This window comes from Microchirus variegatus (genome assembly GCF_963457635.1).
Source record: "Microchirus variegatus genome assembly, chromosome: 22".
NCBI classification, from domain to species: domain Eukaryota; kingdom Metazoa; phylum Chordata; class Actinopteri; order Pleuronectiformes; family Soleidae; genus Microchirus; species Microchirus variegatus.
The window spans coordinates 19586338-19613224 of NC_139823.1; the positions used below are offsets into that span (position 1 = coordinate 19586338).

The 26887-nt window shown below is 43.4% G+C and overlaps 2 protein-coding genes across 2 annotated transcripts in view; both read left to right on the forward strand.

The window, feature by feature from the left end:
- Window positions 1–3217, forward strand: LOC310943040 (transmembrane protein 163a; the record flags this gene model as incomplete). Its single annotated transcript, XM_083908532.1, has 8 exons — window positions 1–43; window positions 233–352; window positions 1362–1405; window positions 1510–1601; window positions 1917–2013; window positions 2678–2789; window positions 2888–3029; window positions 3157–3217. 8 exons carry the CDS (start codon window positions 1–3, stop codon window positions 3215–3217), a joined length of 711 nt encoding a protein of 236 aa, XP_083764658.1.
- Window positions 3218–5199: 1982 nt separating this feature from the next.
- Window positions 5200–26887, forward strand: part of mgat5 (alpha-1,6-mannosylglycoprotein 6-beta-N-acetylglucosaminyltransferase) — a 53939-nt gene continuing 32251 nt past the window's right edge. The window contains exons 1-3 of the mRNA XM_083908521.1: window positions 5200–5332; window positions 20620–21075; window positions 23981–24145. Of these exons, the coding sequence (XP_083764647.1) occupies window positions 20835–21075; window positions 23981–24145 (406 nt within the window). The 5' untranslated portion in view covers window positions 5200–5332; window positions 20620–20834. The remainder of the gene's footprint in view (window positions 5333–20619; window positions 21076–23980; window positions 24146–26887) is intronic.

Sequence of the window (26887 nt, forward strand, 5' to 3'; positions counted from 1 at the left end):
ATGGACCAAGAGATGAAGATCACTGACAGCATCGAAGACAAAGGTTCTTCATCACACACACACACACACACGCACACACACACACTTGTGTTTTTCTGTCAAATGGAAAAAATCTAGATTTTACCACTAATTTTAATAAGATCATATTTTGAGCTTATTAAAATTATAAAAGTGACCATAACATGACCTTGTGTGTGTGTGTGTGTGCATGCGTGTGTGTGTGTGTGTGCAGGTCTTCTGGAGAGCAGTGTGCGTCTGAAGCCTCATGAAGCTCAGAGTTACAGGAAGAAGGTTCTGTGGGTTTCCTGGTTCTCCATCGTCATCACCATCATCCTCGCTTTCGCTGCGTTCAGTGAGTTCATCTTTAACTCACCACATGTTAACTAGTCCTCATCGTCATGGTTAACTAGTCCTTGTTTAGTAAAACTCACCACAGCTCTTTGCTGAGTGTTTCTATGGACACCAAAGTCACTCACTCTCTCACACCAAAGTCACTCACTCTCTCACACCAGTCACTCACTCTCCCACACCAAAGTCACTCACTCTCTCACACCAAAGTCACTCACTCTCTCACACCAAAGTCACTCACTCTCTCACACCAAAGTCACTCACTCTCTCACACCAAAGTCACTCACTCTCTCACACCAGTCACTCACTCTCCCACACCAAAGTCACTCACTCTCCCACACCAAAGTCACTCACTCTCTCACACCAAAGTCACTCACTCTCTCACACCAGTCACTCACTCTCCCAAACCAAAGTCACTCACTCTCTCACATCAAAGTCACTCACTCTCCCACACCAAAGTCACTCACTCTCCCACACCAAAGTCACTCACTCTCTCACACCAAAGTCACTCACTCTCCCACACCAAAGTCACTCACTCTCCCACACCAAAGTCACTCACTCTCTCGCACCAAAGTCACTCACTCTCTCACACCAAAGTCACTCACTCTCCCACACCAAAGTCACTCACTCTCCCACACCAAAGTCACTCACTCTCTCACACCAAAGTCACTCACTCTCCCACACCAAAGTCACTCACTCTCCCACACCAAAGTCACTCACTCTCCCAAACCAAAGTCCATAGAGTAAACCAGTGATTTTAACATCACAGCACACAGGAGTTCACAGGAGTTGTTGATCCACTGCTGCCTCCATCACTAAGTTACTTCAGTGACACAAAGTGACCACATGAGGCAGCAGAGGACCAGTAGCTCCTGTGTCCCTGTGAGCTAAAATCACTGGTTTTCTCTATGGGCTTTGGTGTGGGAGAGTGAGTGGTTTACAAACTAACAGTGAGATAAAGACGTGAACATGTTCTAAAGACACTTGTCTCTGATGTCTCTGTGTCTTCACAGCTGTCTCCATCATGCGTCACAGTGCGTCAGCGTTTGGTTTCGCTGTAAGTTTCCTCGCTTCACTGCAGTTCAGACAGAGTCCAGTAAACGCTGCAGCTCAGTGAAGTTAAAGTGTTGTTGTTGTTTGTTTGTTGTTGTTCGTCTGCAGTTTGACGCCACGCTGGACGTGTTGTCCTCCATCATCGTGTTGTGGCGCTACAGCAACGCTGCAGCCGTCCACTCTGCACACCGTGAATACATGTAAATATTCACTTTTAAGACTTAAAGTGATGAATCGAGGAGTTGTTTGATTTATAGCATGTTGGAAAACGTGGAAAAAACATGTTCTCATATGAATGTTTGTTATTTTATAATCAGACAAACATGGTATATTCACTCAAAGATGCTTGTTGTGTCTTTGCTCGTTACTTCAGGAGTTCCTCAGGGATCTGTCCTTGGCCCAATAACATTTACATTTATTCACTTTATTATATTTAAGTTATCAAATGTTTCCAGATAATAATATGATTTATTTTGTGTTGTTATTGTTGTTTGTGTGTGTTTTCTTCTCTGCAGAGCCTGCATCATCCTCGGCGTCGTCTTCATCCTGTCGTCCCTGTGCATTCTGGGTAAATCCATCCATGACCTGGCCACCAGGCTTCTGCCTGAAGTGGTGAGAACGATCCCGATAACTTCAGGTTTAACTCGGGTTCATCGAGATAATTCCAGGCTTAAACTCTGAGTTTACCTCTAAATCTTATCTGAAGATGATGGCGATTAATTGACGATTCATCGACGATTCTTTAACGATTCATTATCGATTCATTCACGATTCTTTTTAACGATTCTTTGTCGACTGAGTGATAAATTCTATTTTCAGAAGCGTGAGATTTGTGACATTCTTCAGCTCACACACACATTCTTGCACAGCATGCTTATGAAGGACCGTCATTAACATGATGCATTCTCAGGCCCCTAAACTTAAGCTTAACTTTAGCCTTAAACTAAACTTAATTCTAACCATTAAACCAGGTCTTAACCCACCACAAATAAATATGTTGTGAGGACCAGACAAAATCCTCATAAAGAGACACACACACACGCACACACACACACACACACACACACACACACACACACACACACACACACACACAGATCCTCTTGTTAGAGGTCACACAGAGGTCAAAGTTCACTCAGCTCGTGTCTGTGGAGTTTTAAACACACACACACACAACTGTGAGTTCTTTTAATTTGAGTCATGTTTCTTTCTTACTTTCTTGTCTTTGTGTCTCTGTGTGTTTGTGTCTTTGTGTCTTTGCGTCTCTGCGTCTCAGGACGACTTCCTGTTCAGCGTGTCCATCATCAGTGGTGTGGTTTGCGTGGTCTTGGCTGTGATGAAGTTCATGTTGGGGAAAGTCCTCACGAGTCGAGCTCTCCTCACAGACGGTGCGTCCACTCGTTTGTCTCCTGACCTTTATTATTATTATGATTATTATTATTATGGTCTGTCTGTCTGTAAATGGAGAGAGTCTTTTATTTTGTAGGATTTAACTCTCTGGTGGGAGGAGTCATGGGCTTCTCCATCCTCATCAGTGCTGAGGTGTTCAAGCATGAACCCATGGTGTGGTACCTGGACGGGACAGTAGGGGTCCTCATCGGCCTCGTCATCCTCGCTTATGGAGTCAAGTGAGTGTCATCATTTGACAGGATGATAAATATATATATATATATATATATATATATGTATATATATATACATGTGTATATAAAGATGATATCTCAGTATGTTCTAGAGAATGTCCTTGTCCTTCAGGCTGCTGGTGGACATGGTTCCACGAGTTCGACAAACCAGAAACTACGAGCGCTTTGAGTGACGGACAGAAGAGACAGAGGAGGACGGACTGAGGGACAGTCCCTCACACTGTCTCCACAGACAGTCGCCGTCAGTCCTGCAGCTGCCACTGGAGGCGCCAGTGAGCCCAGGATCCAGGAGGACGACGACTGTGTGAGCGGAGAGAAACGTCTTAGCACTTTGACGTGTTTTATTATGTGACTGTGTGTTTTATTATGATTATGTGACTGTATGTACAATACCTTTGTTTTCAAACTGTTAGTGGAGCCGACATGGTGGAGCTGTGAGCGCCCTCTGCTGGGTGGCAAGGAAAAACTGATTTTAGCCACAAAACAAAAGACCACCTCATAAAGTCTACTTTATTTCACTATAAGACAGATTTGCAGATGCAAACTTCTCCCAAAGATCTTCTATCTCTTTTATGACACATTCATACACATTGACCTCTTGTGCCATCTAGTGGCCGTGCCTGCAACATACATAACAATATTTAAATGTGAACTTTTATGTTTTTAAACGTGTGACATTAAAATTAAATGAAGATTTAATTAAATGGTTGTCTGTGTTTCTATGGAAGTAAATATGCCTGTTTTATTGAATTAGGATTATTGAATTATTATAGTAGTTTTCAGTCACGTGACTTCTCACCCAAAACAAATATGGCGACCGGCACCGGAAACGCCGTTAAACCGGAGTCGGCGTGACCTTCGATTTAAATTCGATTTCACATTAAACACTTTAATTCACATCGTAACGTGAACGAACAGCGGAGGGTTCGAGAATCGGTCTTTACGGTCCTCTGAACAGCGCTACCAGTGGCTGGCAGTGGGAACTGCAGCCCCTCACAGTCCCGTGTCCAGTGACGGCTTTTATTTTGCTTTTATTGAACAGAACATAACCAAACTTACATCATTCACATGAATCAAACTTCATATAAATTGTAATGAAAATACAAAATTATATTAGTAATAAACACAATATCAACAATGAAGTCTCCAGTTTACATTATTATATTTTGTATTGTACAATACAAAATATAATAGTCCTGAAGCAGACAAGAGTTGTAATGCTCAAATTGGCCAGTAGAGGTCTCACTTAGATTACAATTTAGGGATCACTGAGTGTTCACAGTATTAAAGGTTAAGTTGCAATGTTAATATGTTCAATCATGTGTCAAATTAAATAATACAGATTTATTTGTTAGTCTTAGAGAACCAACTTTCTGTATAAATTGATAATTCATTTTTATTTTATTTTATTTTAGCATCAGGACACAGACCAAAAAATGAACTCTTACCGTGAAATTATGACGCTATTCTTGATGAATTAATGTCAAAGTAGAGCAAATTTTAATGCTTAAATATGCAATTTATTCACAAGTTATTACAATCCAACACACTTATTGATGCTAAAAAGTACTATTTCTTTATGATAAATATGTTTTTACGATACTTGTTAAAATAAATAAATAAATAAAATAAAACACAAGTTCCATTTTGGAATACAGTTTTCTTTTACAGATTCATAAACAGACACTTTGATTTGTCAGAATATTTACAAATCCATTACACAGAGACACAGGAGGACAAGATGACATACATGCTCACGTCAAATTAAGTTGTTAGAAAAAAATCATCAAATATTCAAAATGTTTTCTAAAAACGAATAAAACAAATGTTACATAAAATACAACACACGCCCATGTTCCAATGAGTCGATTAAGTTTCAGCTCTAATTAAAACAAGTTTTCTAATTATTATTCGTGCTCGGGCCCTAAAGAAAACAAAGGGGCGGGGTTAGCGACCACAATAATATCGAGAATCGCAGACAACAATTGTGGCACATTTATTTATTTATTTTTCTTCGCGACAGTAAATTTTCACATCATAATCGTGTGAATAATTTCACGTTTTCCGCGGATCGCGAACGTGCAGACGGTCCCTGGCTGGCTGCTGTGCTGGTGGGCGGGGTCAGCGAGCACAGGCTCGAGCCTCACCTTCCACTCAGTCAGTCCGTCCGCTGCTCCGCGCGCACACAGCGACACCTCCGCTACCCTCTCAACCCGGCGAAGGGGCACCGTGTTACCGCCGCACAACGACCACGGAGAGCCGCAGACACTCGCCGCCTTTTCGTGAAGGTAAGGTCGCTTTTGTCACCGTCTCTGGCCGCCGGAACGATAACGGTTTAACACCGCAGCAGTGAGCCCGTGAGTGGGGAGTGGGCGACTTGTCATTGCGGCTGTGTGTGTGTGTGCGCGCGCGCGCGGCTCTCTCTCTGTGTGTGTGTGTGTGGTGGTCGACGTCGTCTCCCCTTTAAAAAGAGGAAAAAAAGCTAAGCTATGCTAACAGCCGTGCTAGCTGCTGTCGCTCTGTTTTAAACGGACGTCTGAGCTCGAGAAGCTAACAATCAATGCTAAGCGTGTGTCCCATTGTTAGTGAACGGCAGCCTTAGCTAGCCCCATTGAACAGGTTGTAACTGTCACTGACGAGCAGCTGCTGCTTATTTTTACACCGTTTGTTGTCAATTTACTTCATTTTCCCCCGAAATATTTACATGTTTTTGTCGTTTTTATTCAGTTATTTCACGATTTGTAATCATTTATTGTCATTATTAATCATTTAAATCTACCAAATTGTCCACACAGATACATTTTCAGCTACAGAAAATGACTCTTTTGTTATGTGGTTGAAAATGTTAAAACATATATTGATGGTGCTCTTAAATGTCTTAAATTTTTGTTATTTTTTGGTAAATGGAGCAAAAACCAAACTCCACACTATGAATATTTAAAATTAGAAAACATGATTTAATTAGGGCTGCAGTTGGAAATGATGATCTACACAAATGTCTTGTTTTTGTTCACAAATCAAAATGATTTCTTAGTTTTATGGAGCAAAGAGACCAGGAAATATTCACCTTTAAGAAGCTGAAACATGATCACGCTTGTTTGAATGAATAAAAGTCAGTTTCTATGCAGATGATACATGATGACGTTTCTCTGATTATGTTCTCTAAAAAAAAAAAAAACATGAAAATATTCATATTTAAGAAAACGAAAAATCAAAACAAACTAGAAAATATACATTAATTTAAAGAACTTGTTTTAGTGTGTAAGCAAACCTACGTTGTCAATTTATTTAGTGCAATTTTTGATATTGGTGCCAAAAACATTTGTGTCACAAATATCACGATATAATTCAGTTAAAATGCAGCCTGTTGTCATTTTTCCAGCCTGTGTGCTGTCATTTATTTATTCTTTCTGTGATAAACACTAGAAGCTGCTGATGTGATTATTGTGTTATTATTATTTATAGTGCAGTGTTGTTGGCGTCTTCTCTGCTGTCAGGTGATGATGATGATGATGATGATGATGGTGATTTCTGATAACTTTATCCTGAGATAAAAGGGAGTGAAAGAAAGACAATAGAATTATGAGTGATGTGTCAGAGGCTCATAAAATGCTTCAAAGTATAAAGAATGAATTAACGTCAACTCTTATTTCTAATATAATCGGAATGTGACTGTCCTGAATTTTTCTTCTCCTTTTCTTCATCTTCTGTCTTCTATGACTTTGCCATATTCTGTCTTCCTTGTCTTCATCTTCTTTGTCTCTTTCTCTTCATCATCGTTCCCTTTTTCTTTGTCATCCATGTCTTCTTTGTGTCCTTCGTCCTTCCTCGTCGTCTACATTGTAGAACTTTCCAGCAGTTATTCAGCGTGTGCAGGGCGATTGTCATCAAAGCAGTCGTCATCAAAGCTTTGATGACCAAAGTGCTTCTTGTATATAGCTAACCCTTTATTTGTTTGTCGTCATCTGTAACTGATCATCAGAACCCGTACGCTTTGTCGGTTTACAACCTGTTAAGTAGTGTATTAAGTAGTGTTTAGAATAAAATCCCTTAAAGACACTCGAGTTGTCCACCATACTTGTTGTGGTCGCCCTTTCCAGAGGGAATCTTTGTCAAAGAACACCACAACAGGCAAGCCATAGCTGAGGGCCAACAGGGCCGTTAAAGGGCTAAAGGGGCCACTGCAACGGAGGAGCCGAGGACAAGAGCTAACGGGACCGTTAAGGGGCAGAAGAAGAAGAAGAAGAAGAAGAAGAACCACAGTTGTGAGTAAAGTAGAGCTGCGTCGACTGCTGGTGAGGAGACCAACAGTCACTGAACAAACTACTAAATACCGAGGTTTACTTTAATTTCGCACTGCACACGCTGGATAACTGCTAGAAAGTTCTACATACATCTTTGTCTTTCTCTTCCTCATCGTTTTTTTACATCTTCGTCCTCTTCTTCGTCTTCCACGTCTTCTTTGTCGTCTTCTTCAGCTCCTTCTTTATCTTCTGTCTTCTACGTATTCAGCTTCTCCTTCGCCTTCCATGTCTTTCCAAGTCTCCTTTGTTGTATTCGTCAGCTTCTCCTACATCTTCTGTGTTCTACGCATTCGGCTTCTTCTTCGCTTTCCTCGTCTTCTACATCTTATATCTTCTTCTTCTCTTCCTCATCGTTTTTAACACCTTTGTCCTCTTATTCGTCTTCCATGTATCCTTTGCCGTCTTCTACGTCTTCTTTGTCGTCTTCCATGTCTTCTTATTCGTCTTCCACGTCTTCTTTGTTGTCTTCCACGTCTTCTCTGTCGTCTTCTTTATCTTCTGTCTTCTTCGTCTTCCATGTCTTCTTTGTCGTCTTCCACGTCTTTTTTGTCTTCTATCATCTACGTATTCAGCTTCTTCTTAGTCTTCCATGTCTTCTTTGTCTTCTTTGTGGTCTTCTTCTACATCGTCTTTATCTTCTGTCTTCTATGTATTCAGCTTCTTCTTCATCTTCCACGTCTTCTTTGTTGTCTTCTTTATCTTCTGTCTTCTTCGTCTTCCACGTCTTTTTTGTCTTCTATCATCTACGTATTCAGCTTCTTCTTCGTCTTCCATGTCTTCTTTTCGTCTTCCACGTCTTCTTTGTCGTCTTCCATGTCTTCTTTTTCGTCTTCCACGTCTTCTTTGTTGTCTTCCACGTCTTCTCTGTCGTCTTCTTTATCTTCTGTCTTCTTCGTCTTCCACGTCTTCTTTGTCGTCTTCCACATCTTTTTGTCTTCTATCATCTACGTATTCAGCTTCTTCTTCTTCTTCTTCCTCGTCTTCCATGTCTTCTTTGTCGTCTTCAGTTCTTCATCTTCTATCATCTACGTATTCAGCTTCTTCCTCGTCTTCCATGTGTCTCTCTTGTTTGTCTCCTCCCTCTCTTTGACAGTCAACAGCTGTTTTAGATGTTGAACATCACAGTGGATCACACATTATTCGCGTCGTTTGTACACGACACTAAAACATCTTTTTTTTACACAGAATAATTCTATTAAACTCACATTCTCGCGCCACATTTTCCCTCCTATAAACAGTTTTACTGGCCCTTTAATTGCCGGCGCTGGTCGTTAAAGGTAACGATGAGAACGCGGAGGCGGAGGAGCCGAGTGTTGGCTAATCTGAAGTGTGCAACACGAGTAGGTTGATGGAATCAGGTTAGAAGCTGCTGATGTGATTAAACCAGCGGTATCAGCGTCTCTTTGTCTTCAGAGACGGATGTGGTGGAGGTGGAGGTGATGGTGGAGGTGATGGTAGGGAGGGGGGGTCAGTGAGCTGAGGCTCAGTGTAGTGAGTGGTCAGAGGTGAGCACTGACCGCTGCCCCCCCCCGGCTTAATAAAGACTTCTTTCACTCACATTTTTAACCACAGACCCTGGGATTATAAATCCTGAGCAAAAGGAGCTTTGCTTCACTGGCAAGAAATCGTTGCAGTATGTGTGTGTGTGTGGACGGACAGTGTGTGTGTGTGTGTGTGTGTGTGTGTGTGGTGGAGGGGGGGGGGTTGTGTTTGTGGGTGGAGAGCCAGCAGAGTCAGTGGAGGGATTGAAGATGGAGGAGAAGTGGGCTGTGGTGATGGATGCCACGCAGGGAAGTGGAACACTCGGCCTTTCTGTGATTAAAGGGCTCCTGTTCTCTCAGTGTACACACACACACACACACACACACACACACACACACACATACACACACACACACACACACACACACACACCTGTCTGTTCTTATTTGTGTGCTCGGTCAGTGTGGTTACTGATCTCAGAAATGTCTAAACGTGATTTAATTTCCAGCCAGAGTCCACGCGCGAAGGAACGCACACACTTAAAGCGACAGAAGCAACACAAGTGCGTTTTGTACGAGGCGTAGTGAGTGTAGTGAGCGCCACCTACTGTCTACAGAGGTTCACCCTCAGTGAAAACATGGCTGTGTGAACAGATTTTAGCCACTAAATGAAGGTCTCTATGAACCACTCACTCTCCCACACCAAAGCCCATAGAGTAAATAAGTGATTTTAGCTCACAGGGACATAGGAGCTGCTGGTCCTCTGCTGCCTCGTGTGGTCACTTTGTGTCACAGAGTTAAGTCTAAATTACATATTTCAAAAGCTGAATTCACTAAAATAATATATTGTACCTTAGTGATGGAGGCAGCAGTGGATCAACAACTCCTGTGAACTCCTGTGTGCTGTGATGTTAAAATCACTGGTTTTCTCTATGGGCTTTGGTGTGGGAGAGTAAGTGGTTTATAAACTTCAGTTTCCTGTAGGAAATGCTTGTTTAATAATAAGATAAAGCGCAAAAAATGGCCTTAAATGGGTGTTTAATTTCTCCCTCACAACAGAAACCACTCACTGTCTCCTTGTGTTTGAGTTGATTAAGAACATTATGTTTTATGTCACTGAGGTTAAAACAAACGGGCAGACTTTTCCACTCCTGAGGCCTTTTTAAAGGGTTTTTAGAGGATTTGGACGTGCATTAAGAGCAGCGGACTTAGGATTAGCTTTATAATTCAGTAAATTCCACACACAGGCTGTGGATTTAGTGGAGTTTCATCGTCAAAATGTGAACATTTAAAAATACATGTTGGCGTGTTTCAGCCGTGAAAACAAGCCGTGGCACTCGACGTGAATGTATTTGTTAGATTTATCTTGATAAATGTAAGATTGTTGGTGCACGTTTGAGGAAAAGATGACGAGTTTTATCTGTTTTCGGCACAAACGCAGAACGTTTGTTTCTCTAATATATTTATGAAGTCTTCTTGTGTCCAGACTCTTTCAAAACAAGGACAGTGATGTGAGACTCAGCATGTTTTTCCTCCTCCTGTGTGAAAGTGCTGATGTGATTCCTGTTGGTGACAGTGAGAGGTTCACTGACTCTCAGTAGCGTCTGCTCTTTCCAAGGACGACTGCATTTCCAGGCCGGTCCTGGCGGAGGTCAGAGGTCAGAGGTCAAGCTCGGCCTCTTCTCGTCCATGAGCAGTCGATGCACAGCACAGATAGACCTTTTCTTAAGAGTTATTGTGGAATTTAAACCTTTTATTCTTGTTTTAGGAACACGGTGATAATACAAATCTCACTTCAGTGGCAGTTTTCAGCCGTTTATACTGTTTTTGTGAACATTATATGTTGAAATTATAGCAGTTATATATAAAAATACAAAACAAGATATTCACTTTGTACTCAGACATCTGTTTATTCTTCATTTATTCATATGTGGCACAAAGCTGAGCCGATTATTCAAATGATAACAGTTAGATGAAAGGCAAGGTGTTTATTGTAATCTCGGGCTCAGCGAGATCTCTGAAAAAACCCGGTCCGGTTACGTAAACAGCGGTTCTCCTGAACAGCAGATCCTCCTGCTCCGGGCACTAGTCCGGGCACATCCTGGTTGCGTACATTGAACCGCAGAAGAAGAATAACGTCCGTTGTGGAGGTGTTTCACGAGCGACAGTGTCTTCTGACTCTGGGTCTGACTCCGGGTCAAAGGTCGTCAAAGGGACTGAGGCGGGGAGTCGTGAAGAAGCTATTTTTAAACTCTGTTAAAACAATGTTTTGATAATGAGGAGCAGTGCATCCACCGTTCCAGAGGGGGGAGCTGCGCTTCTGAGAGCAGGTGTTGTGCTGATTATGTCACTTCCGGGTATTGGCCAATCACAAGACTCTGTCTTCTGGGGGTCAGAGTTCAGTCTGAAATATCGTGGCTGAGGACAGCATCAGTAAGGAGAGATTTCTATTGGCTCGTTTACAGCAACTAGGAGGTTTTTGAGCATAAAAACAAGTTAATGTATGTAAGTAGACCTCCATAACTAACATAGCAACAGGACCACTCTATGTGACCTTTAAAAGTCCTTTGTTTCCATCTACTTCAGTGACACAAAGTGACCACACGAGGCAGCAGTAGACCTCCTGTGTCCCTGTGAGCTAAAATCCCTGATTTCCTCTATGGGCTTTGGTGTGGGAGAGTGAGTGGTTTACAAACTTCAGTTTCTTTGTTGGAAAACGACTCGGTAACGACAAGATAATGATGTGAAAACATTCTGAAGATATTACAGACTTTTTTACGTCTTCTGTTGATATTATAACACATTTGACCTTCGTCTGGTGATCAATCGTGGAATCGTCCCAGCGAAGAGAACACTAACATTGATTTAATGAAGAGCAGGGAGCGTGCACGTCACCACATACTCCACATATCTGCTTACACACTGCACACAGTCTGGTGAGGTGGTCAAGCTGCTCCTCTGGAGGCTCTGATGAATAATGGAGAGAGGCGGGGCTTAAGTGAAGGAGTGCATTAAGATGCAGGGTCACACTGGTCTCCATGGCAGCAGCAGGGACACAGCATCAGCGTCAGGATCAGCTCAGAGATGATGACACGCGTCACTTCCACCTCCTCGGAAAATAGCTTCACAACTTTCTTTTGTTTACATTCCACGTTACGTCGCCTCTCAACAGGAAGTCGGTGTCACGTGACGGCCTCTTTATTAGCGTTTGGAGGTCTTAGCTAACGCTAAACCGACACTTTCAGCACACAAGATGCACTTTACTTGGGGTGGGGGAAAAAATCACATAGGAATCACGATTCTAATCATCCACGATTCTGAATCGATTCATAAACTTCATTCACTATTTTGAAAAAACACACAAAACACCAGTTTGTGTTATTTGTGTACATTTTATTTTTGTAACTTCTGGTAGAAAAAAGAAGCTAGCATAAGCTTTTATTTATGCTAGTTATTTTGTTGTACAGTAAGTAAGTTTTTATTTGTTTTGAATGCAAATGTTTGCCTTTGTGTGATCACATGATCACATTATCTTATACAAACTGGATTGTTTTGATGCCATAATTTGCCTTAACACACTATGCATTGTATCAATTTTTGAGCCGAGAATCGTTTGAATCGAATCATGACTCTAAGAATCGGATTAGAATCGAATCGTGAGCCACCCAAAGATTCACATCCCTACACTTTACTGTTATTTTATTCACCGTTTATTCTTGTCTTAGTTATTTTCATGATCTAATCATTAGGTATTTGTTCCAAAGAAGTCCTAAAATGCAAAAAAAAAAGTTTTTCTGCTTTTCCGATATCTTTCCAAGCCTAAAAAGTAAGAAACGACACATTTAAAGGTACAGCGCGTCTCTTGATACGTCTCGTCTCAACTCTTCTGAGCTGGATTGTCGGGCGTAAACGTGACCGTCGCGTTGACGCCGCGTCTTTCCCTCAGACTCCGCTCTCCTGCCCAATGAACCTCTATCACTTCCTGTTTGCTGTGTACCGTGACCGTGCAGGTCGCTATGACGCTCTCAGTGACCTAAAACTGTGATGTTTTTCGGGCGTCTTCTCTCTGCCTCTCCTGACCGTGTTTGTCCACATGTATTTGACATTTCTTGACTTGGATTGTTTGTTTTCTAGCTGCCGCTGCAGCACAGCTCTGGCTGTTCAAGCTCAGCTATATGGAAGCTTATTTAAAAAGAAATAGAGACGTTATCCATAATTGATGGGCAAAGCTACATCTTGAGCATATTTCTCTGCTCTGTAGTTATACAACAATCTCTCAGGCTGTATATTATTTAAGTTTTTCTACCTGAAGTCGCCCTTTTCCTCCCTGAGCTTCACTGTTCGTCCGTTGATGAGATGGACGGCGTTGACCTCGCTCTGCCATCTGGAGCGTTTGTCTATGATATAAAACAAGGGCAAAGGCTGGAACCATATCAGAGCCCCAGATGATTAATTTGACAGTGATGCAGTGATATCGTCGTTTAAATCCTCAGGATTTTCCCCCGGGAGAATAAAGAAGTTCATGAACCACAGCAGAGGAATAATACATACATTTAGTCAGAAGATTATAATCTAATCTGAGCAAAAAACTAGGAAACGGAAGGCTCACGTGATAGAATATGCATCATCCTGTGAGATCTTCACTGTTATGACTGCAAACTAAACTTTATGCCATATGTAAGAATGTGGCCAAAAACAGTTACTACACTCAAATTCAATATACCGAGGTCTTTTAGTTTTTGCTTTCTCCGCTATTGTAGCTCAGACATAACTGGCAACCCGTGGTACACGCCAAAACATGATTTCAAAACAAAAACATGATTTGCGATCTGAAAAAGATTTTTTTATGCCAATATTTTGTCTGTATTGTTGTTGTTGGTGAGTTCGTATTGTATGTTTGTTAAATGAACATTATTCCTGGTCCTCTGTGACATATTAGGAGGATTTAATAGCCAACATGTTCACGTCTTTATCTCACTGTTATGACCCTATGTCACTTTGTTAACCACTCACTCTCCCACACCAAAACCCATAGAGAAAATCAGTGATTTTTAGCTCACAGGGACACAGGAGCTGCTGGTCTACTGCTGCCTCGTGTGTTCACTTTGTGTCACTGAGGTATGCGGTGCTTTATCGGTCTCTTATAGCGACCGTCATAGATGTCTTCTCAGTTTTCTCTTATGTTGTTGTTGACCTCGTCGTCTAATTCCTTCTCATTGACTTTTTTGTGCTCCTCAAACATCATCAGCTGCTAAAGATTTAGCTGCTGTTTTCATTTATATGCAGAAAATAAAGTGCTCTCCGTGTTAAAGCTGTAAAACTGGTGAAGTGGTTTCAGGATGAAGATCATACAGTTATCTGCTACAGTTATCTGCTACAGTTATATGACAGGGAACACATTTCCCTGTCATTTCCTTGTTGTTGGTGTGTGTGTATCTGTGCTGCGGCGTGTTTGATGATTCACTTTTCAGCTGAAATTCCAGCTCTTTCATCGCCGCCGTTGTCCTGGACAGGAAGTCGTCCTCTGGAGTGACTTCTGGGGGGACGACGCTCGGTTTCTCTCGGGGCTTGAATGAGTCGATTGTTTCTGTCCTCGTGGGTTTTTTTTTTCTTTTTAATGTGCTGATGAAAAAGAAACCTTCAGCAGGTTGTTTCGTTATCATCTCCCGTTGCCGAGGATAAACTTTAGCTGGCTGTCAACGCGCTGGAGTTTGACTGGGAGCCAGAGGGCGTCGTGCCAGACAAACGAAGGGTCCTGAATTAGAGCAGGAGGTAACTGAGAGGACGTGTTAGCACCGACACGCAAGGTTACAAGAGATTCAGCTGTAAATGTGACCTGGTTTTAGCTCGTTTTTATTAGTTTCAGTGTTCGTTTTTTGTAATATTATGAAATTGGATTTAAAATATCGATTTGATCATTCAAAAAGATTGTATTTTATTGTATGAAAATGCACTTGTTCTTTGCACCGTGGTTTTTTTTGTTTGTGGGTGAGTTTTGGAGCGACAGCTCAATTGACCGCAGCTATCCAACGTTTATAATCTGACAAACGTAAGATATGTTTACAGTTATTTTGTCATATGTGGACGGGGGAAAACCTGGAGAGTGAGTTCCAGACGGACAGTGACTCCAAAATCCAAGCCCAGGACACATCAGGGAGAGAAAAGGTGTTCAAGTGCACTTTGCTTCTTAAAAAGCCTGATATTCATTCTCTATTTGTAACTTTCTTGTTGGGTCTGTGGTTTCATGAGTCAGCAGAAATACAGAAGCCTCTCATCTCTTTGTTTGCTCAGACCTGGAATCTTTGGTTTTCTTCCGTCTTCAGTTTAAAAAAATGCAAATTCATCTCTAATTTCATAACTTCATTTACTTCCTCCTTTGTGTGGAGAGAGGAAATCTGTGCAGCTCTCAAGCTGTTGGGCAGAGGCGTGAAGCAATCTGCAGCCTGATGACATCAGATGTCGTAAATCGCCACCTACCATGTTATTTATCAGAGAGAACGTCGGCTCATCTCAACATGGACACTCGCTCTGCTCTGATTTATCCAAAAATAATCCATTATTAATATTAAAAATCTCTCTTAAATCCGTACGACAGAGAAATCATTCAAACTGAATCAGTTAAGAACGTCATCATTAGTATTTTTCAGTTTTGCGTCATTTTTCTTTAGTGTGGACAAACTGCTTTAGTGTGGTTGAATTCATCAAGATTTATTTTGAAAACGGCATTGTGAAACTGAGACTCTTATTTTGAAATGTCAGGGTTGTGTTTTCATGATGAGACAAATGGAAACTGAGATCGTGTCTCGTCATAAAGCGGACGTTTACGTTGAAGACGGGTTTGAGTTGACCTTTATTTTGAAAATGATTTAGTGTGGATGAATTCGAGTTGACCTTTATTTTGAAAATTATTTAGCGTTTACTTTGGATACTGCAGGGTTGTGCTTCAGTGCTTTAATTCAAGTGTGCCAGAACAGTTGACGCATCATTTTTTTATATTGGAAATACTGTCTGTATATATACATAAACACACACACATATATATATATATATATACATACACACACATACATACATACACGCATACATACATACATACATACATACATACACACATATATATACATACACACACATGTATATACATACATACACACACATATATATAAACATACACACACATATATATAAATACATACACACACATATATATATATATACATACATACACATATATATACATACACACACATATATATATATATACATATATACATACATATACACACTCATATATATACTTACACACACACATATATATATATACACATACATATACACACGCATATATATACATACACACACATATATATATATATATATATATATATATATATACATAATATATATACATATACATACTGCATGTCAGTGCAGTGCACAGACCATAGAAAAACCATGTGGGTCGACCTCTAATATCTTCTCATGCTTCTTTGCATCCATTGTGGTGTTGGAGGGTTCTGACCTGGTTTGTAAGAACATTATGAAGCTGCAGCTCAGGAGCAAGGCAGCAGCAGCAGTGGCGTCTTCCCTCTGCTCTGCCTCACAGAGCGTCACAGCAGCAGCAGCAGAATGCAGATGAGCGAAGAAGAAGAAGAAGAACATCTAATCTATTCTCTGCTTTATCTCTCCTGCTTTGCCCTGATTGCAGTGTTTCAGTCGTCGATGTTGTTGTTGTTGCCTAAAGCCAGGGGTAATAATTTAGCTGTGTGTGTATATAGATCGCCTCAAGGTCGGTTTAGACTTGATGAACTATTTAACGGCTCCACCAGTGCTGCAGAGCCGCTCGGCTTTTTACACCACGGGCAAACAACGCTGGAGGGTCGGGGCCAAATGTGTTGATACTGGCTCAATCAGCAGGGAGGAGAGCGAGCCGAGGAAAACGGCGTATTACACTTTAATGTGTGCATTAATCAGCCTGCTCACAGCGCAGCGAGCAGCAAGTGTGTTTAATGAGCAGAAACGTTGAATAAGCACCAGAGTTAGTCGTGATCTGAGGCCGATCAGAGGAGCATCAGTGTCGTCGGCCGCAGAAAAGCTGCTCAAAATGATGTCAAAGAAAACATGAAATATAACATCTGCAGATATGACAACCAGCAGTGTTTACACTAAAAACAATTCAATAACAAAATATAAGAAGTTTTCACATTTTGACGTGGGTTTTAAATTTAATGTGGATGAAGGGAAACTGAGACTTTTACTTTGAAAACTGCGTGGATTGTGTTTCAGTGTGGCTGAACAGAAACTGAGACTTTTACTTTAAAAAAACTGCAGGGATTGTGTTTCACTGTGGAGGAACAGAAACTGAGACTTTTACTTTGAAAACTGCGTGGATTGTGTTTCAGTGTGGATGAACAGAAACTGAGACTTTTACTTTGAAAACTGCGTGGATTGTGTTTCAGTGTGGCTGAACAGAAACTGAGACTTTTACTTTGAAAACTGCGTGGATTGTGTTTCAGTGTGGCTGAACAGAAACTGAGACTTTTACTTTGAAAACTGCGTGGATTGTGTTTCAGTGTGGATGAACAGAAACTGAGACTTTTACTTTGAAAACTGCGTGGATTGTGTTTCAGTGTGGCTGAACAGAAACTGAGACTTTTACTTTGAAAACTGCGGGGATTGTGTTTCACTGTGGAGGAACAGAAACTGAGACTTTTACTTTGAAAACTATGGAGATTGTGTATTAGTGTGGAGGAACAGAAACTGAGACTTTTACTTTGAAAACTGCAGGGATTGTGTTTCACTGTGGAGGAACAGAAACTGAGACTTTTACTTTGAAAACTATGGAGATTGTGTTTCAGTGTGGAGGAACAGAAACTGAGACTTTTACTTTGAAAACTGCTGGGATTGTGTTGAGACTTTTACTTTGAAAACTGCAGGGGTTGTGTTTCAGTGTGGAGGAACAGAAACCACAGTCTCTTCCTGATTGGCTTGTACTGTTTCCTGTTGCTTAGCAACCATCTACAAGTGACAAAAAACAGAAGTTAAAGACGGAAGAAGAATTCCAGCTTTTCCTCTGACGTGGAATATTTCCTCCCGTTGGTTTTGGGAGCAGGAGAAAGTGGATAAAGGGTAGATCATGAGGGCTGGTGTTGTGGGTGTTGTCAGTGAAGAAGATGGATTGTGGCCTCTGTAAATGTTTAGATTTGCACTGAAGTGTAAACACTGGTGCATAAATGAATCCCCTGCAGCTGCATCACTCATAAATGTCACTGCGTCTCTTCCAGGAACTGGAGGAGCTTTTATTCTCTGTTTTGTTTAGTTAGAAGTTGCAGAAATATTTAGTTTAATGTTCAGTCAGGTTTGATTTGTGTTTGAAGAGCAGATTTATGTATATATAAATATATATATATAACCCTATATAACACAAAGTCAGTATTCTGTTGTAACAGTATTTACCTACGACGATCCTTCTATGTCAATGTTGGTTTGGTCCAGTGACGACACACTGCAGCTCTGTGCACTAAAGTCACATTTCAGGTTTTTTTTCACAGTTACTGACTCATGATCAGCATCACGGAGGATTGGCCGCTAAACAAAGTCCTCTTTAGTTAAATCTGCTCAGACGCAAGTCCAAAGTATCTGAAGAATGTGTTCAGTGCTTTATTTCATTGTTGGACAGACTTTTCCTTGTGTAAACTGAAGTTTGTAAACCACTCACTCTCCCACACCAAAGTCCATAGAGTAAACCAGTGATTTTAACATCACAGCACACAGGAGTTAACAGGAGTTGTTGATCCACTGCTGCCTCCATCACTAACTTACAATGTCTTGTTTTGGTAATTCGGCTTTTAAAACCCTGCATTTTGATTTACCTTAGTGACACAAAGTGACCACACAAGGCAGCAGTAGACCAGCAGCTCCTGTGTGAGTGGTTTACAAACTTCAGTTCAAATGCCTGATTTTGTCAAATTTGGGGTTTGAAATCCTTTGTTCAGATTGACCTCTGTGACCTTTTAAAGTCCAGTTCTCGCTCAGATCACTTGTTTTACTGAAGAGCTGCTGTGTTATTGGGATTCAGTGAACAACAAACGATGAGTCAAACTCTGGTGTTGGATGACGTCCCCAGTGTCTCACTGTGAGACGACGTGTCAGAAATGTTCTATAAAAAGAAGGTGGTACAATGGTGCGACGACCACACCTCAGAACCTGAGGGAGGGGTCGACCGTCCTCACCTTCTGTCTGTGTGTGATAACATCGTCTGTTATGGTCTCATTCACAGCCATCGTCAGTGTTTTAACACGTGACATAGAGCAGTAACACGGAGACGTCCTCACTGTCATTGTAGGAGTCAATGTGGGGGTTGGTTTGGGTGGTTAGTGCAGGATTACTTGTTAGATTGTGATTTGTAAATAGTTATCGTCAACTGTTGGCCTTAAAGGTGAAGTAAGTAGTTTATAGTGCCATCTGGAGGAGAGGCTGAAATTTACAACAAAGAACTGCTCCTCTGCTCACCCCCTCCCTTCCCTGAGCGCTACGGTGTCCTCAGACGGTCAAATTTCGTCCTCGTCGTCTTTCTCCGTGTCAGCAGATGAGGTTCGTGAGGTGAGGGAGAGGGCGAGGGAGAGGGAGAGGGAGAGTGAGAAGGAGAGGGAGAGAAGAGGGAGAGGGAGAGGGCGAAGAAGAGGGCGAAGGAGAGGGAGAGGGTGAGGGAGAGGGAGAGGGCGAAGAAGAGGGCGAAGGAGAGGATGAGGGAGAGGGCGAAGAAGAGGGAGAGGGCGAAGGAGAGGATGAGGGAGAGGGCGAAGAAGAGGGAGAGGGCGAAGAAGAGGGAGAGGGCGAGGGAGAGAGGGCGAAGAAGAGGGAGAGGGCGAGGGAGAGGGCGAGGGAGAGGGTGAGGGAGAGGGAGAGAGGGCGAAGGAGAGGATGAGGGAGAGGGCGAAGAAGAGGGAGAGGGCGAGGGAGAGAGGGCGAGGGAGAGGGCGAGGGAGAGGGTGAGGGCGAGAGAGAGGGAGAGGGCGAGGGAGAGGGCGAAGGAGAGGGCGAGAGAGAGGGAGAGGGCGAGGGAGAGGGCGAAGGAGAGGGCGAGAGAGAGGGAGAGGGCGAGAGAGAGGGAGAGGGCGAAGGAGAGGGAGAGGGCGAGAGAGAGGGCGAAGGAGAGGGAGAGGCGAAGGAGAGGGAGAGGGAGAGGGCGAAGGAGAGGGAGATGGCGAAGGAGAGGGAGAGGGCGAGAGAGAGGGAGAGGGCGAGAGAGAGAGAGAGGGAGAGGGCGAAGGAGAGGGAGAGGGCGAAGGAGAGGATGAGGGAGAGGGCGAAGGAGAGGAAGAGGGCGAGAGAGAGGGAGAGGGAGAGGGCGAAGGAGAGGGAGATGGCGAAGGAGAGGGAGAGGGCGAGAGAGAGGGAGAGGGCGAGAGAGAGGGAGAGGGCGAGAGAGAGGGAGAGGGCGAAGGAGAGGGAGAGGGCGAAGGAGAGGGAGAGGGAGAGGGCGAGAGAGAGGGCGAAGGAGAGGGAGAGTGAGAGGGCAAGAGAGAGGGAGAGGCAGAGGGCGAGGGAGAGGGAGACGAAGCGTAGAGAGAGGAGGCGGGACTTCCTCTACAAGTAAAGCGACGCTTGATTTGTTCTCTCGCGTTTGTCCTTACAGGCTCCGGTAGAAACATGGCGTCTCTCTGCTAACAGTGACTATGCAACCGCGGCCCGCGACCATGTTATTTTACATGACTTTTTGAAACACTACGAAAATGAAACAACAACTATTAAACAGTGACTAACCCGCTCACCTCTCTCTGTCTTCAGGATGAACTCGGTCACTCCTGGTCCACTCAGCTGCTCCTGAACCTGAACCATGGCTCAGAGACAGACATCATGCTTCTGAGGCCGCCTGACAAACACCACCACACCTACAGTCAGTGAGGTCACCATGCCTCGCCTGCCTCCCTGATTCCCTTCTACAGCCTCTCCACTCAGTGCCACATCACCCACCCCCCCCCCCCCCCCTTTGTAACGTCACCATGGCGACCCCCTTCCTGTGGAAGCTGTCCTCCCAGAAGCTGGGCTTCTTCCTGGTCAGCTTCGGCTTCATCTGGGGCATGATGCTGCTGCACTTCACCATCCAGCAGAGGGCGAGCCACGAGAACAGCGCCGTGCTGCGTCAGCAGATCCTCGACCTCAGCAAGCGATACATCAAAGCTCTGGCCGAGGAGAACCAGAGCGTCATGGACGGGCCCTACGTCGGTACCATGACGGCTTATGGTGAGTAGACCAGGCTGCAGGGTGTTTTCAGATCATAGACCTGTGCTCCTCCATGGGCCAGGAGGAGGAGGAGGAGGAGGAGGAGGAGGAGGAGGAGGAGGAGGAGGAGGAGGAGGAGGAGGAGGAGGAGGCTTCATTAGGAACATGAGATTAGAATTGATCTCTCAGGCTCTGAGAAACCAGAGGATAAATCAGAACTCCTGCAGGTTAAATCATCTCTGAGAGAAGCTGCAGCATGTGAGGAGGAGAACAGTGAGGAGAACAGTGAAGAGAACAGTGAGGAGGAGAACAGTGAGGAGGAGAACAGTGAAGAGAACAGTGAGGAGGAGAACAGTGAGGAGGAGAAGAGTGAGGAGGAGAAGAGTGAGGAGAACAGTGAGGAGAACAGTGAACATCACTAACTTACTACTAACTTACAATGTCTTATTTTGGTAATTTGGCTTTTAAAAATCCTGCATTTTGATTAACCTCAGTGACACAAAGTGACCACACGAGGCAGCAGTAGACCAGCAGCTCCTGTGTCCCTGTGAGCTAAAATCACTGATTTTCTCTATGGACTTTGGTGTGGGAGACTGAGTGGTCTCCTGTTGTTAAAGTAAAGAAACATTAGTGAAACATTAGTGAAACATTAGTGAAACGTTGCATCGACACAAACTCACCATTTTAATAACAGACCAAGTCAAGTTCCCGTGGTCACATCATTCATTCAGTACAAACTCCATTGACTGTAAAGTATGTGATTGTTGTGTTTCCAGGAAAACGTCGTCCTGTCTGGTTTGTTTTGCTGCATTTTTTCAAAGTGATTTTCACAGTCAGAGCAGATCAGTCGTCCACCGTCACATCAACATGTGACGAGCTGGATTAGATCCTGAGTCTGCACCAGGCTGCACGCTTCCTGTGGTTAGCTCATCCGACCACGATTTGTCATGATATGTTTTGTTAATCGAGTTTGGTCGGAAACAGGGTTTTTCCTCCATAAATGTCTCCTGAAGGCCTCTTAGTGGAAGGAAGCCTGTTGATAAGAGTGAAACGTGTGATCGAGTTAAAGCAGAAGTCTGACGTGAGGAGGACGTGATCCATCCTGAAAGTGATCCCTGACAAATCCACCTGACACTTGTTCTCAGGGAGTTTCTCTGAGCTCCGGCTGATCCTCTCCATCCTCTGCAGAGGCCAAGGTCGCCGTGTCCTCCTCCTCCTCCTTTGTGTTAAACAGACATGGAGACGCTCCACATGATACTATTCAGCAGTGATGGCTCAGGTTTTTACTCTTCATTGTGATTGTACGAGGTCACGACATATCAGCTGTGTGTGGAGCTCCTTGTGGACAACATGGCTGCCAGCCAGGGACACGGAGGACTTAAGAAGAATATGTTCTGCTCCTTTATCTCACCGTCAAACAGGAAACTCAAGTTTCTGTCACGTTTTAACCCGCTCACTCTGCCACACCAATGTCCATAGAGGAAATCATCGATTTATCTTCGCAGCACACAGGAGTTGTTGATCCACTGCTGCCTCCATCACCAAGTTCAAATGAGTTGTTTTTCTGAATCTTAATTCATATTTATTTAAGTGACACAAAGTGACCACACGAGGCAGCAGTAGACCAGCAGCTCCTGTGTCCCTGTGATGTTAAAATCACTGATTTTCTCTATGAGGTTTGGTGTGGGAGAGTGAGAGGCTCAGAAATTGAGTTGAGCTGATGCACATGTTCAGGCTGCAGCTCATCATTATTTTCATCATTGATGAGTTGTTGGTCCATATGAAATGTCTTGTCCACAAACCAATTATTACTAATATTCACATTTAAGAAGCTGAAGAATCTGATCACAAAAACAGTTAACGATGAATCTAAATCTCCTGAATGTCCTCGTCTTCACTTCCTCTGTTCAGAAACACTGAGACAGGTTAGCAAAGCGTCCCCGGGTGTGTTATTACTCACCTGGTTACCGTAGCAGCACAGTTAGTCAACACTGTGGTGAGTCCTGTCTTTGGACACGAGGGACAACAGTCTGTTCATCAACAGAATCAGGATGGATTCAAGTTATATCACCCTTTAAATGGAGATTTTGCTGTCGAGGCTGCTGCTCCAAACCTGTCCCTGTCCCCGTCCATGTCCATGTACATGTACATGTACATGTCCCCGTCCCCGTCCTCATAGATTAGATTAGATTAATTGTTAACTGTCCTCGTTCCTGTCCTCGTTCCTCTCCTCATCACTGTCCCGTCCTCCTCCTTGTCCTTGTCCTTGTCCTTGTCCTTGTCCTTGTCCCTGTCCTCGTCTCCGTCCTCGTTCCCGTCCTCGTTCCCGTCCTCGTCCCCGCCCCTGTCCCCGTACCCGTCCTCCTCGTCCCCGTCCTCCTCGTCCCCGTCCTCCTCGTCCATGTCTTCGTCCCCGTCCCTGTCCTCCTAGTCCCCGTCCCTGTCCTCCTAGTCCCCGTCCTCCTCGTCCCCGTCCCCGTCCTCCTAGTCCTCGTCCCCGTCCCTGTCCTCCTAGTCCCCGTCCCTGTCCTCCTAGTCCCCGTCCTCCTCGTCCCCGTCCCCGTCCTCCTAGTCCTCGTCCCCGTCCCTGTCCTCGGAGTTGTTGATCCACTGCTGCCTCCATCACTAACTTACAATGTCGACACTTTTTGATTTCGGCTTTTGAAATATTTAATTTAGACTTAACTTCAGTTACACAAAGTGACCACACGAGGCAGCAGAGGACCAGCAGCTCCTGTAACTCCAAGTGGTAAAATCACTGATTTTCTCTATGGGCTTTGGTGTAGGAGAGTGAGTGGTTTACAAACTTCAGTTTCCTGTCTCACAGTGAGATAAAGACGTGAACGTGTTCTTCAGACACAGTAGATGGAGATAGTCTTTTGTCCTTTGTCATTAAGCTCACCTCCCAGCGCTCTTTTCCTTGCAGACTTGAAGAAGACCCTGGCAGTGCTGCTGGACAACATCATGCTGCGGCTGGGTAAACTGGAGTCAAAGGTGGAGAACATCTACAACGGCACCGCGGGAAACCTGACCAACGGCATCGGCACAGCCACGCCCAGCGCCACCAACCCGGAGAAGGTCAACGTAGCAGGTGAGATCGTCAGAGGCTTTGAAAAGTGACTTCATTTGTTCTGTGGAGCAAAGAAACATGAACATGTTCACGTTGAAGAAGCTGGAAAATCACTCAAACTTGTATTTAAAGCCGGACAATGTCACAAAGAATCCTTTTTGAGCATTCATGTATTTATTCAAGTCAACGACAGACGTTCGCTGCTTGAGTTTTGTGGAGAAAGTTGACGCAGAGAGAAGTTGAATAAGAAGTTAAAGTGTCTCATAAAGGACGACGTTGCAGAGAGTTGTGAGCGGTTGACAGGACCAGACCACATCCTTGGACTTAATTCAGATCAGGCTCAGTGCTCACGCTGCGTAACCTCTTTTTATTACTTTTCATTGATTTTCCTGCCAACGTTGAGATGATGGATTGAGGCGCGCTGACGGAGCGAGGTTTATCTGAGGTGGTGCTTTATCTGGACTTCTGCTGCCGCCGTCTTTGTCTTCTCTTTGTCTTCAGGACTCGATACTTTGTTTTTCTTCAGCTCACAAAAAGCAAATCTCACACACACGATAAGTGGAAACTGGTTAAAAAGACGTCATCAGCAGATGAATGTTGTTTGTTTTTCTCTCTGAAGAAACTCATGTGTTCTTCAGATTTAAACAAAGAACAGAATATTAATAAAGCTTTTCCAGTTGAAATTAATCAACTTTAAATCAGTTATTTTGATTGAAATGATAAAATTCAGTCAGTTATTTTGTTTGAAATGATTAGAAATGGATTTAAAGAGTCAGTTAATTTAACCCGAATGATAAATAGGTCGACTTTGAAGCTTCTCAAATCTATGTTGTTTTCTTCTTTTTGAACGATGAATATAAATGAATATAAATGAATATCTCAAGGTGTTTTTGCCGCCTTTTGTCAGAGAGAATAACTTCATTTTAATAAGAGAGTTCATTAAATAATGAGTGGCTCATAAAACAGGAAGATCTCTGGAAATGGGCGGCGGCCCAGTTTAATTTTCATGTGATTTTGGCTCCTCCCACTTGAATAAAAATACGTTATTAAGAAAAAGCGTAGTGGTTCAAACACGTTTAATCACTATTTCCTTCTGTAGTTTCCTCAGGTTTAAATATGGCCACAGCAGACCAGACATTGATGTCATAAATAAAAAGTGCCTGGATTAGGATTAGTGTCATCATAAATAGAGTCAAAGTTTGTGTTGATCACAAACTGAGAGCCCCCAGCACTTCAGTGGAGCCTGACTCCTGTCATGGAGGGAGGAAGTGGGTGAATGAATGAGTGAGTGAATAAATGAATGGGTGAGTGAGTGTGTGAGTGCTCCTCCTTGACTCTAAGGCAATTACAGAGATAAGAGTGTGTACAGTCAGGAAACATGTCTGCCGTCCACAGAAGCCTCTTATCAAGATGGAAGAGCAGCAGCCGCCTCTATTTCCTCCTCCACTGTTTATGTTTCTATGCAGACAGATCACAGATTATCGCCCGGTCTCGTTAGTTTAGCCCTGGATTTAATTGTCAGTGTCTCGGGTTCAAGGACAGAGTCGAGTCTCTTAACCCATTAAGGCCTGAAGCGCCTGGAAAAAATGTCTCTCAAACCTGAGCTTCAGTGCAGAATAAATGACTGATTTCTCAGCCTCTGTATCAGATATACAGTAGAACACAATTCAAAAAGTATTTGAGAGCTCACACCTGTGGCTTTCCTGTGAAATTTAGTTTATTTAGATACAAAAATGTACAATTAGAAGACGAAACTCCTCAAAATCACTGCCTTCAGAAATCTTTCCGCTGTCAAAGTCCTCCATGTTTGTGCGAAGTCATTTCAAAACAATGTCGCGAGGAACCCTGATACCCTGAAAATTGACGTATCCGCTCTCCCGGCGTCTATGGTAGAAGTGCGGCAATGTTTCCCCTGCGTCAATGGGTTAGTGTGTTTCGTCCAAACTCTCCCACACCAAAGCCCATAGAGAACATCAGTGATTTTAGCTCACAGGGACACAGGAGCTGCTGGTCTACTGCTGCCTCGTGTGGTCACTTTGTGTCACTGAGTTAAGTCTAAATGAAATATTTTGAATGCCAAATTCAAAAAAATTTAGTCATTAGAGAGCGAGTGGATCAGTGGATCAACAACTCCTGTGAACTCCTGTGTGCTGTGATGTTAAAATCAGTGGTTTTCTCTATGGACTTTGGTGTGGGAGAGTGAGTGGTTTACAGACTCTGTCTAACAGTGAAGATAAAGACGTGAACATGGTCTGTGATTATTAATCAATGACTGAATGAAAGGTCAGTAACTTTGAAGAAGGATGAGTTGTTTTTTAAGCAGCAGGAGGAGGAGGAGGAGGAGGAGGAGGAGGAGGAGGAGGAGGAGGTGATGAAGAGTCTCTGTCAGGCTGCAGGTGACAGTGATTTGCTGCGTCCTGTCGTCCGTGACTCTGCTGTTTCTCTAGTTTTTCTTCTCAGTAAACGTAAACACTGTGAGCTCAGGGCGTCTTCACTGCTTTGTGTCTTCTCAGTTATCGATCGTCGCTCAGTGAAAGACGAGTGTGTGTGTGTGTGTGTGTGTGTGTGTGTGTGTGTGTGTGTCAGCCTCACAACTTACATCATCATCTCATTCATCTCATTCTGACCTCTTACTTTTTTATTTGCGATACTTATCCAGGAGTGTCGGGCTCAGGGATTATTCCCCCTGTGACATCAATACTGGAGTATTTTAATCCTGAAAACAGCCTCAGTCCTGGGTTTAGATCGGAGTCAGTCCACTCC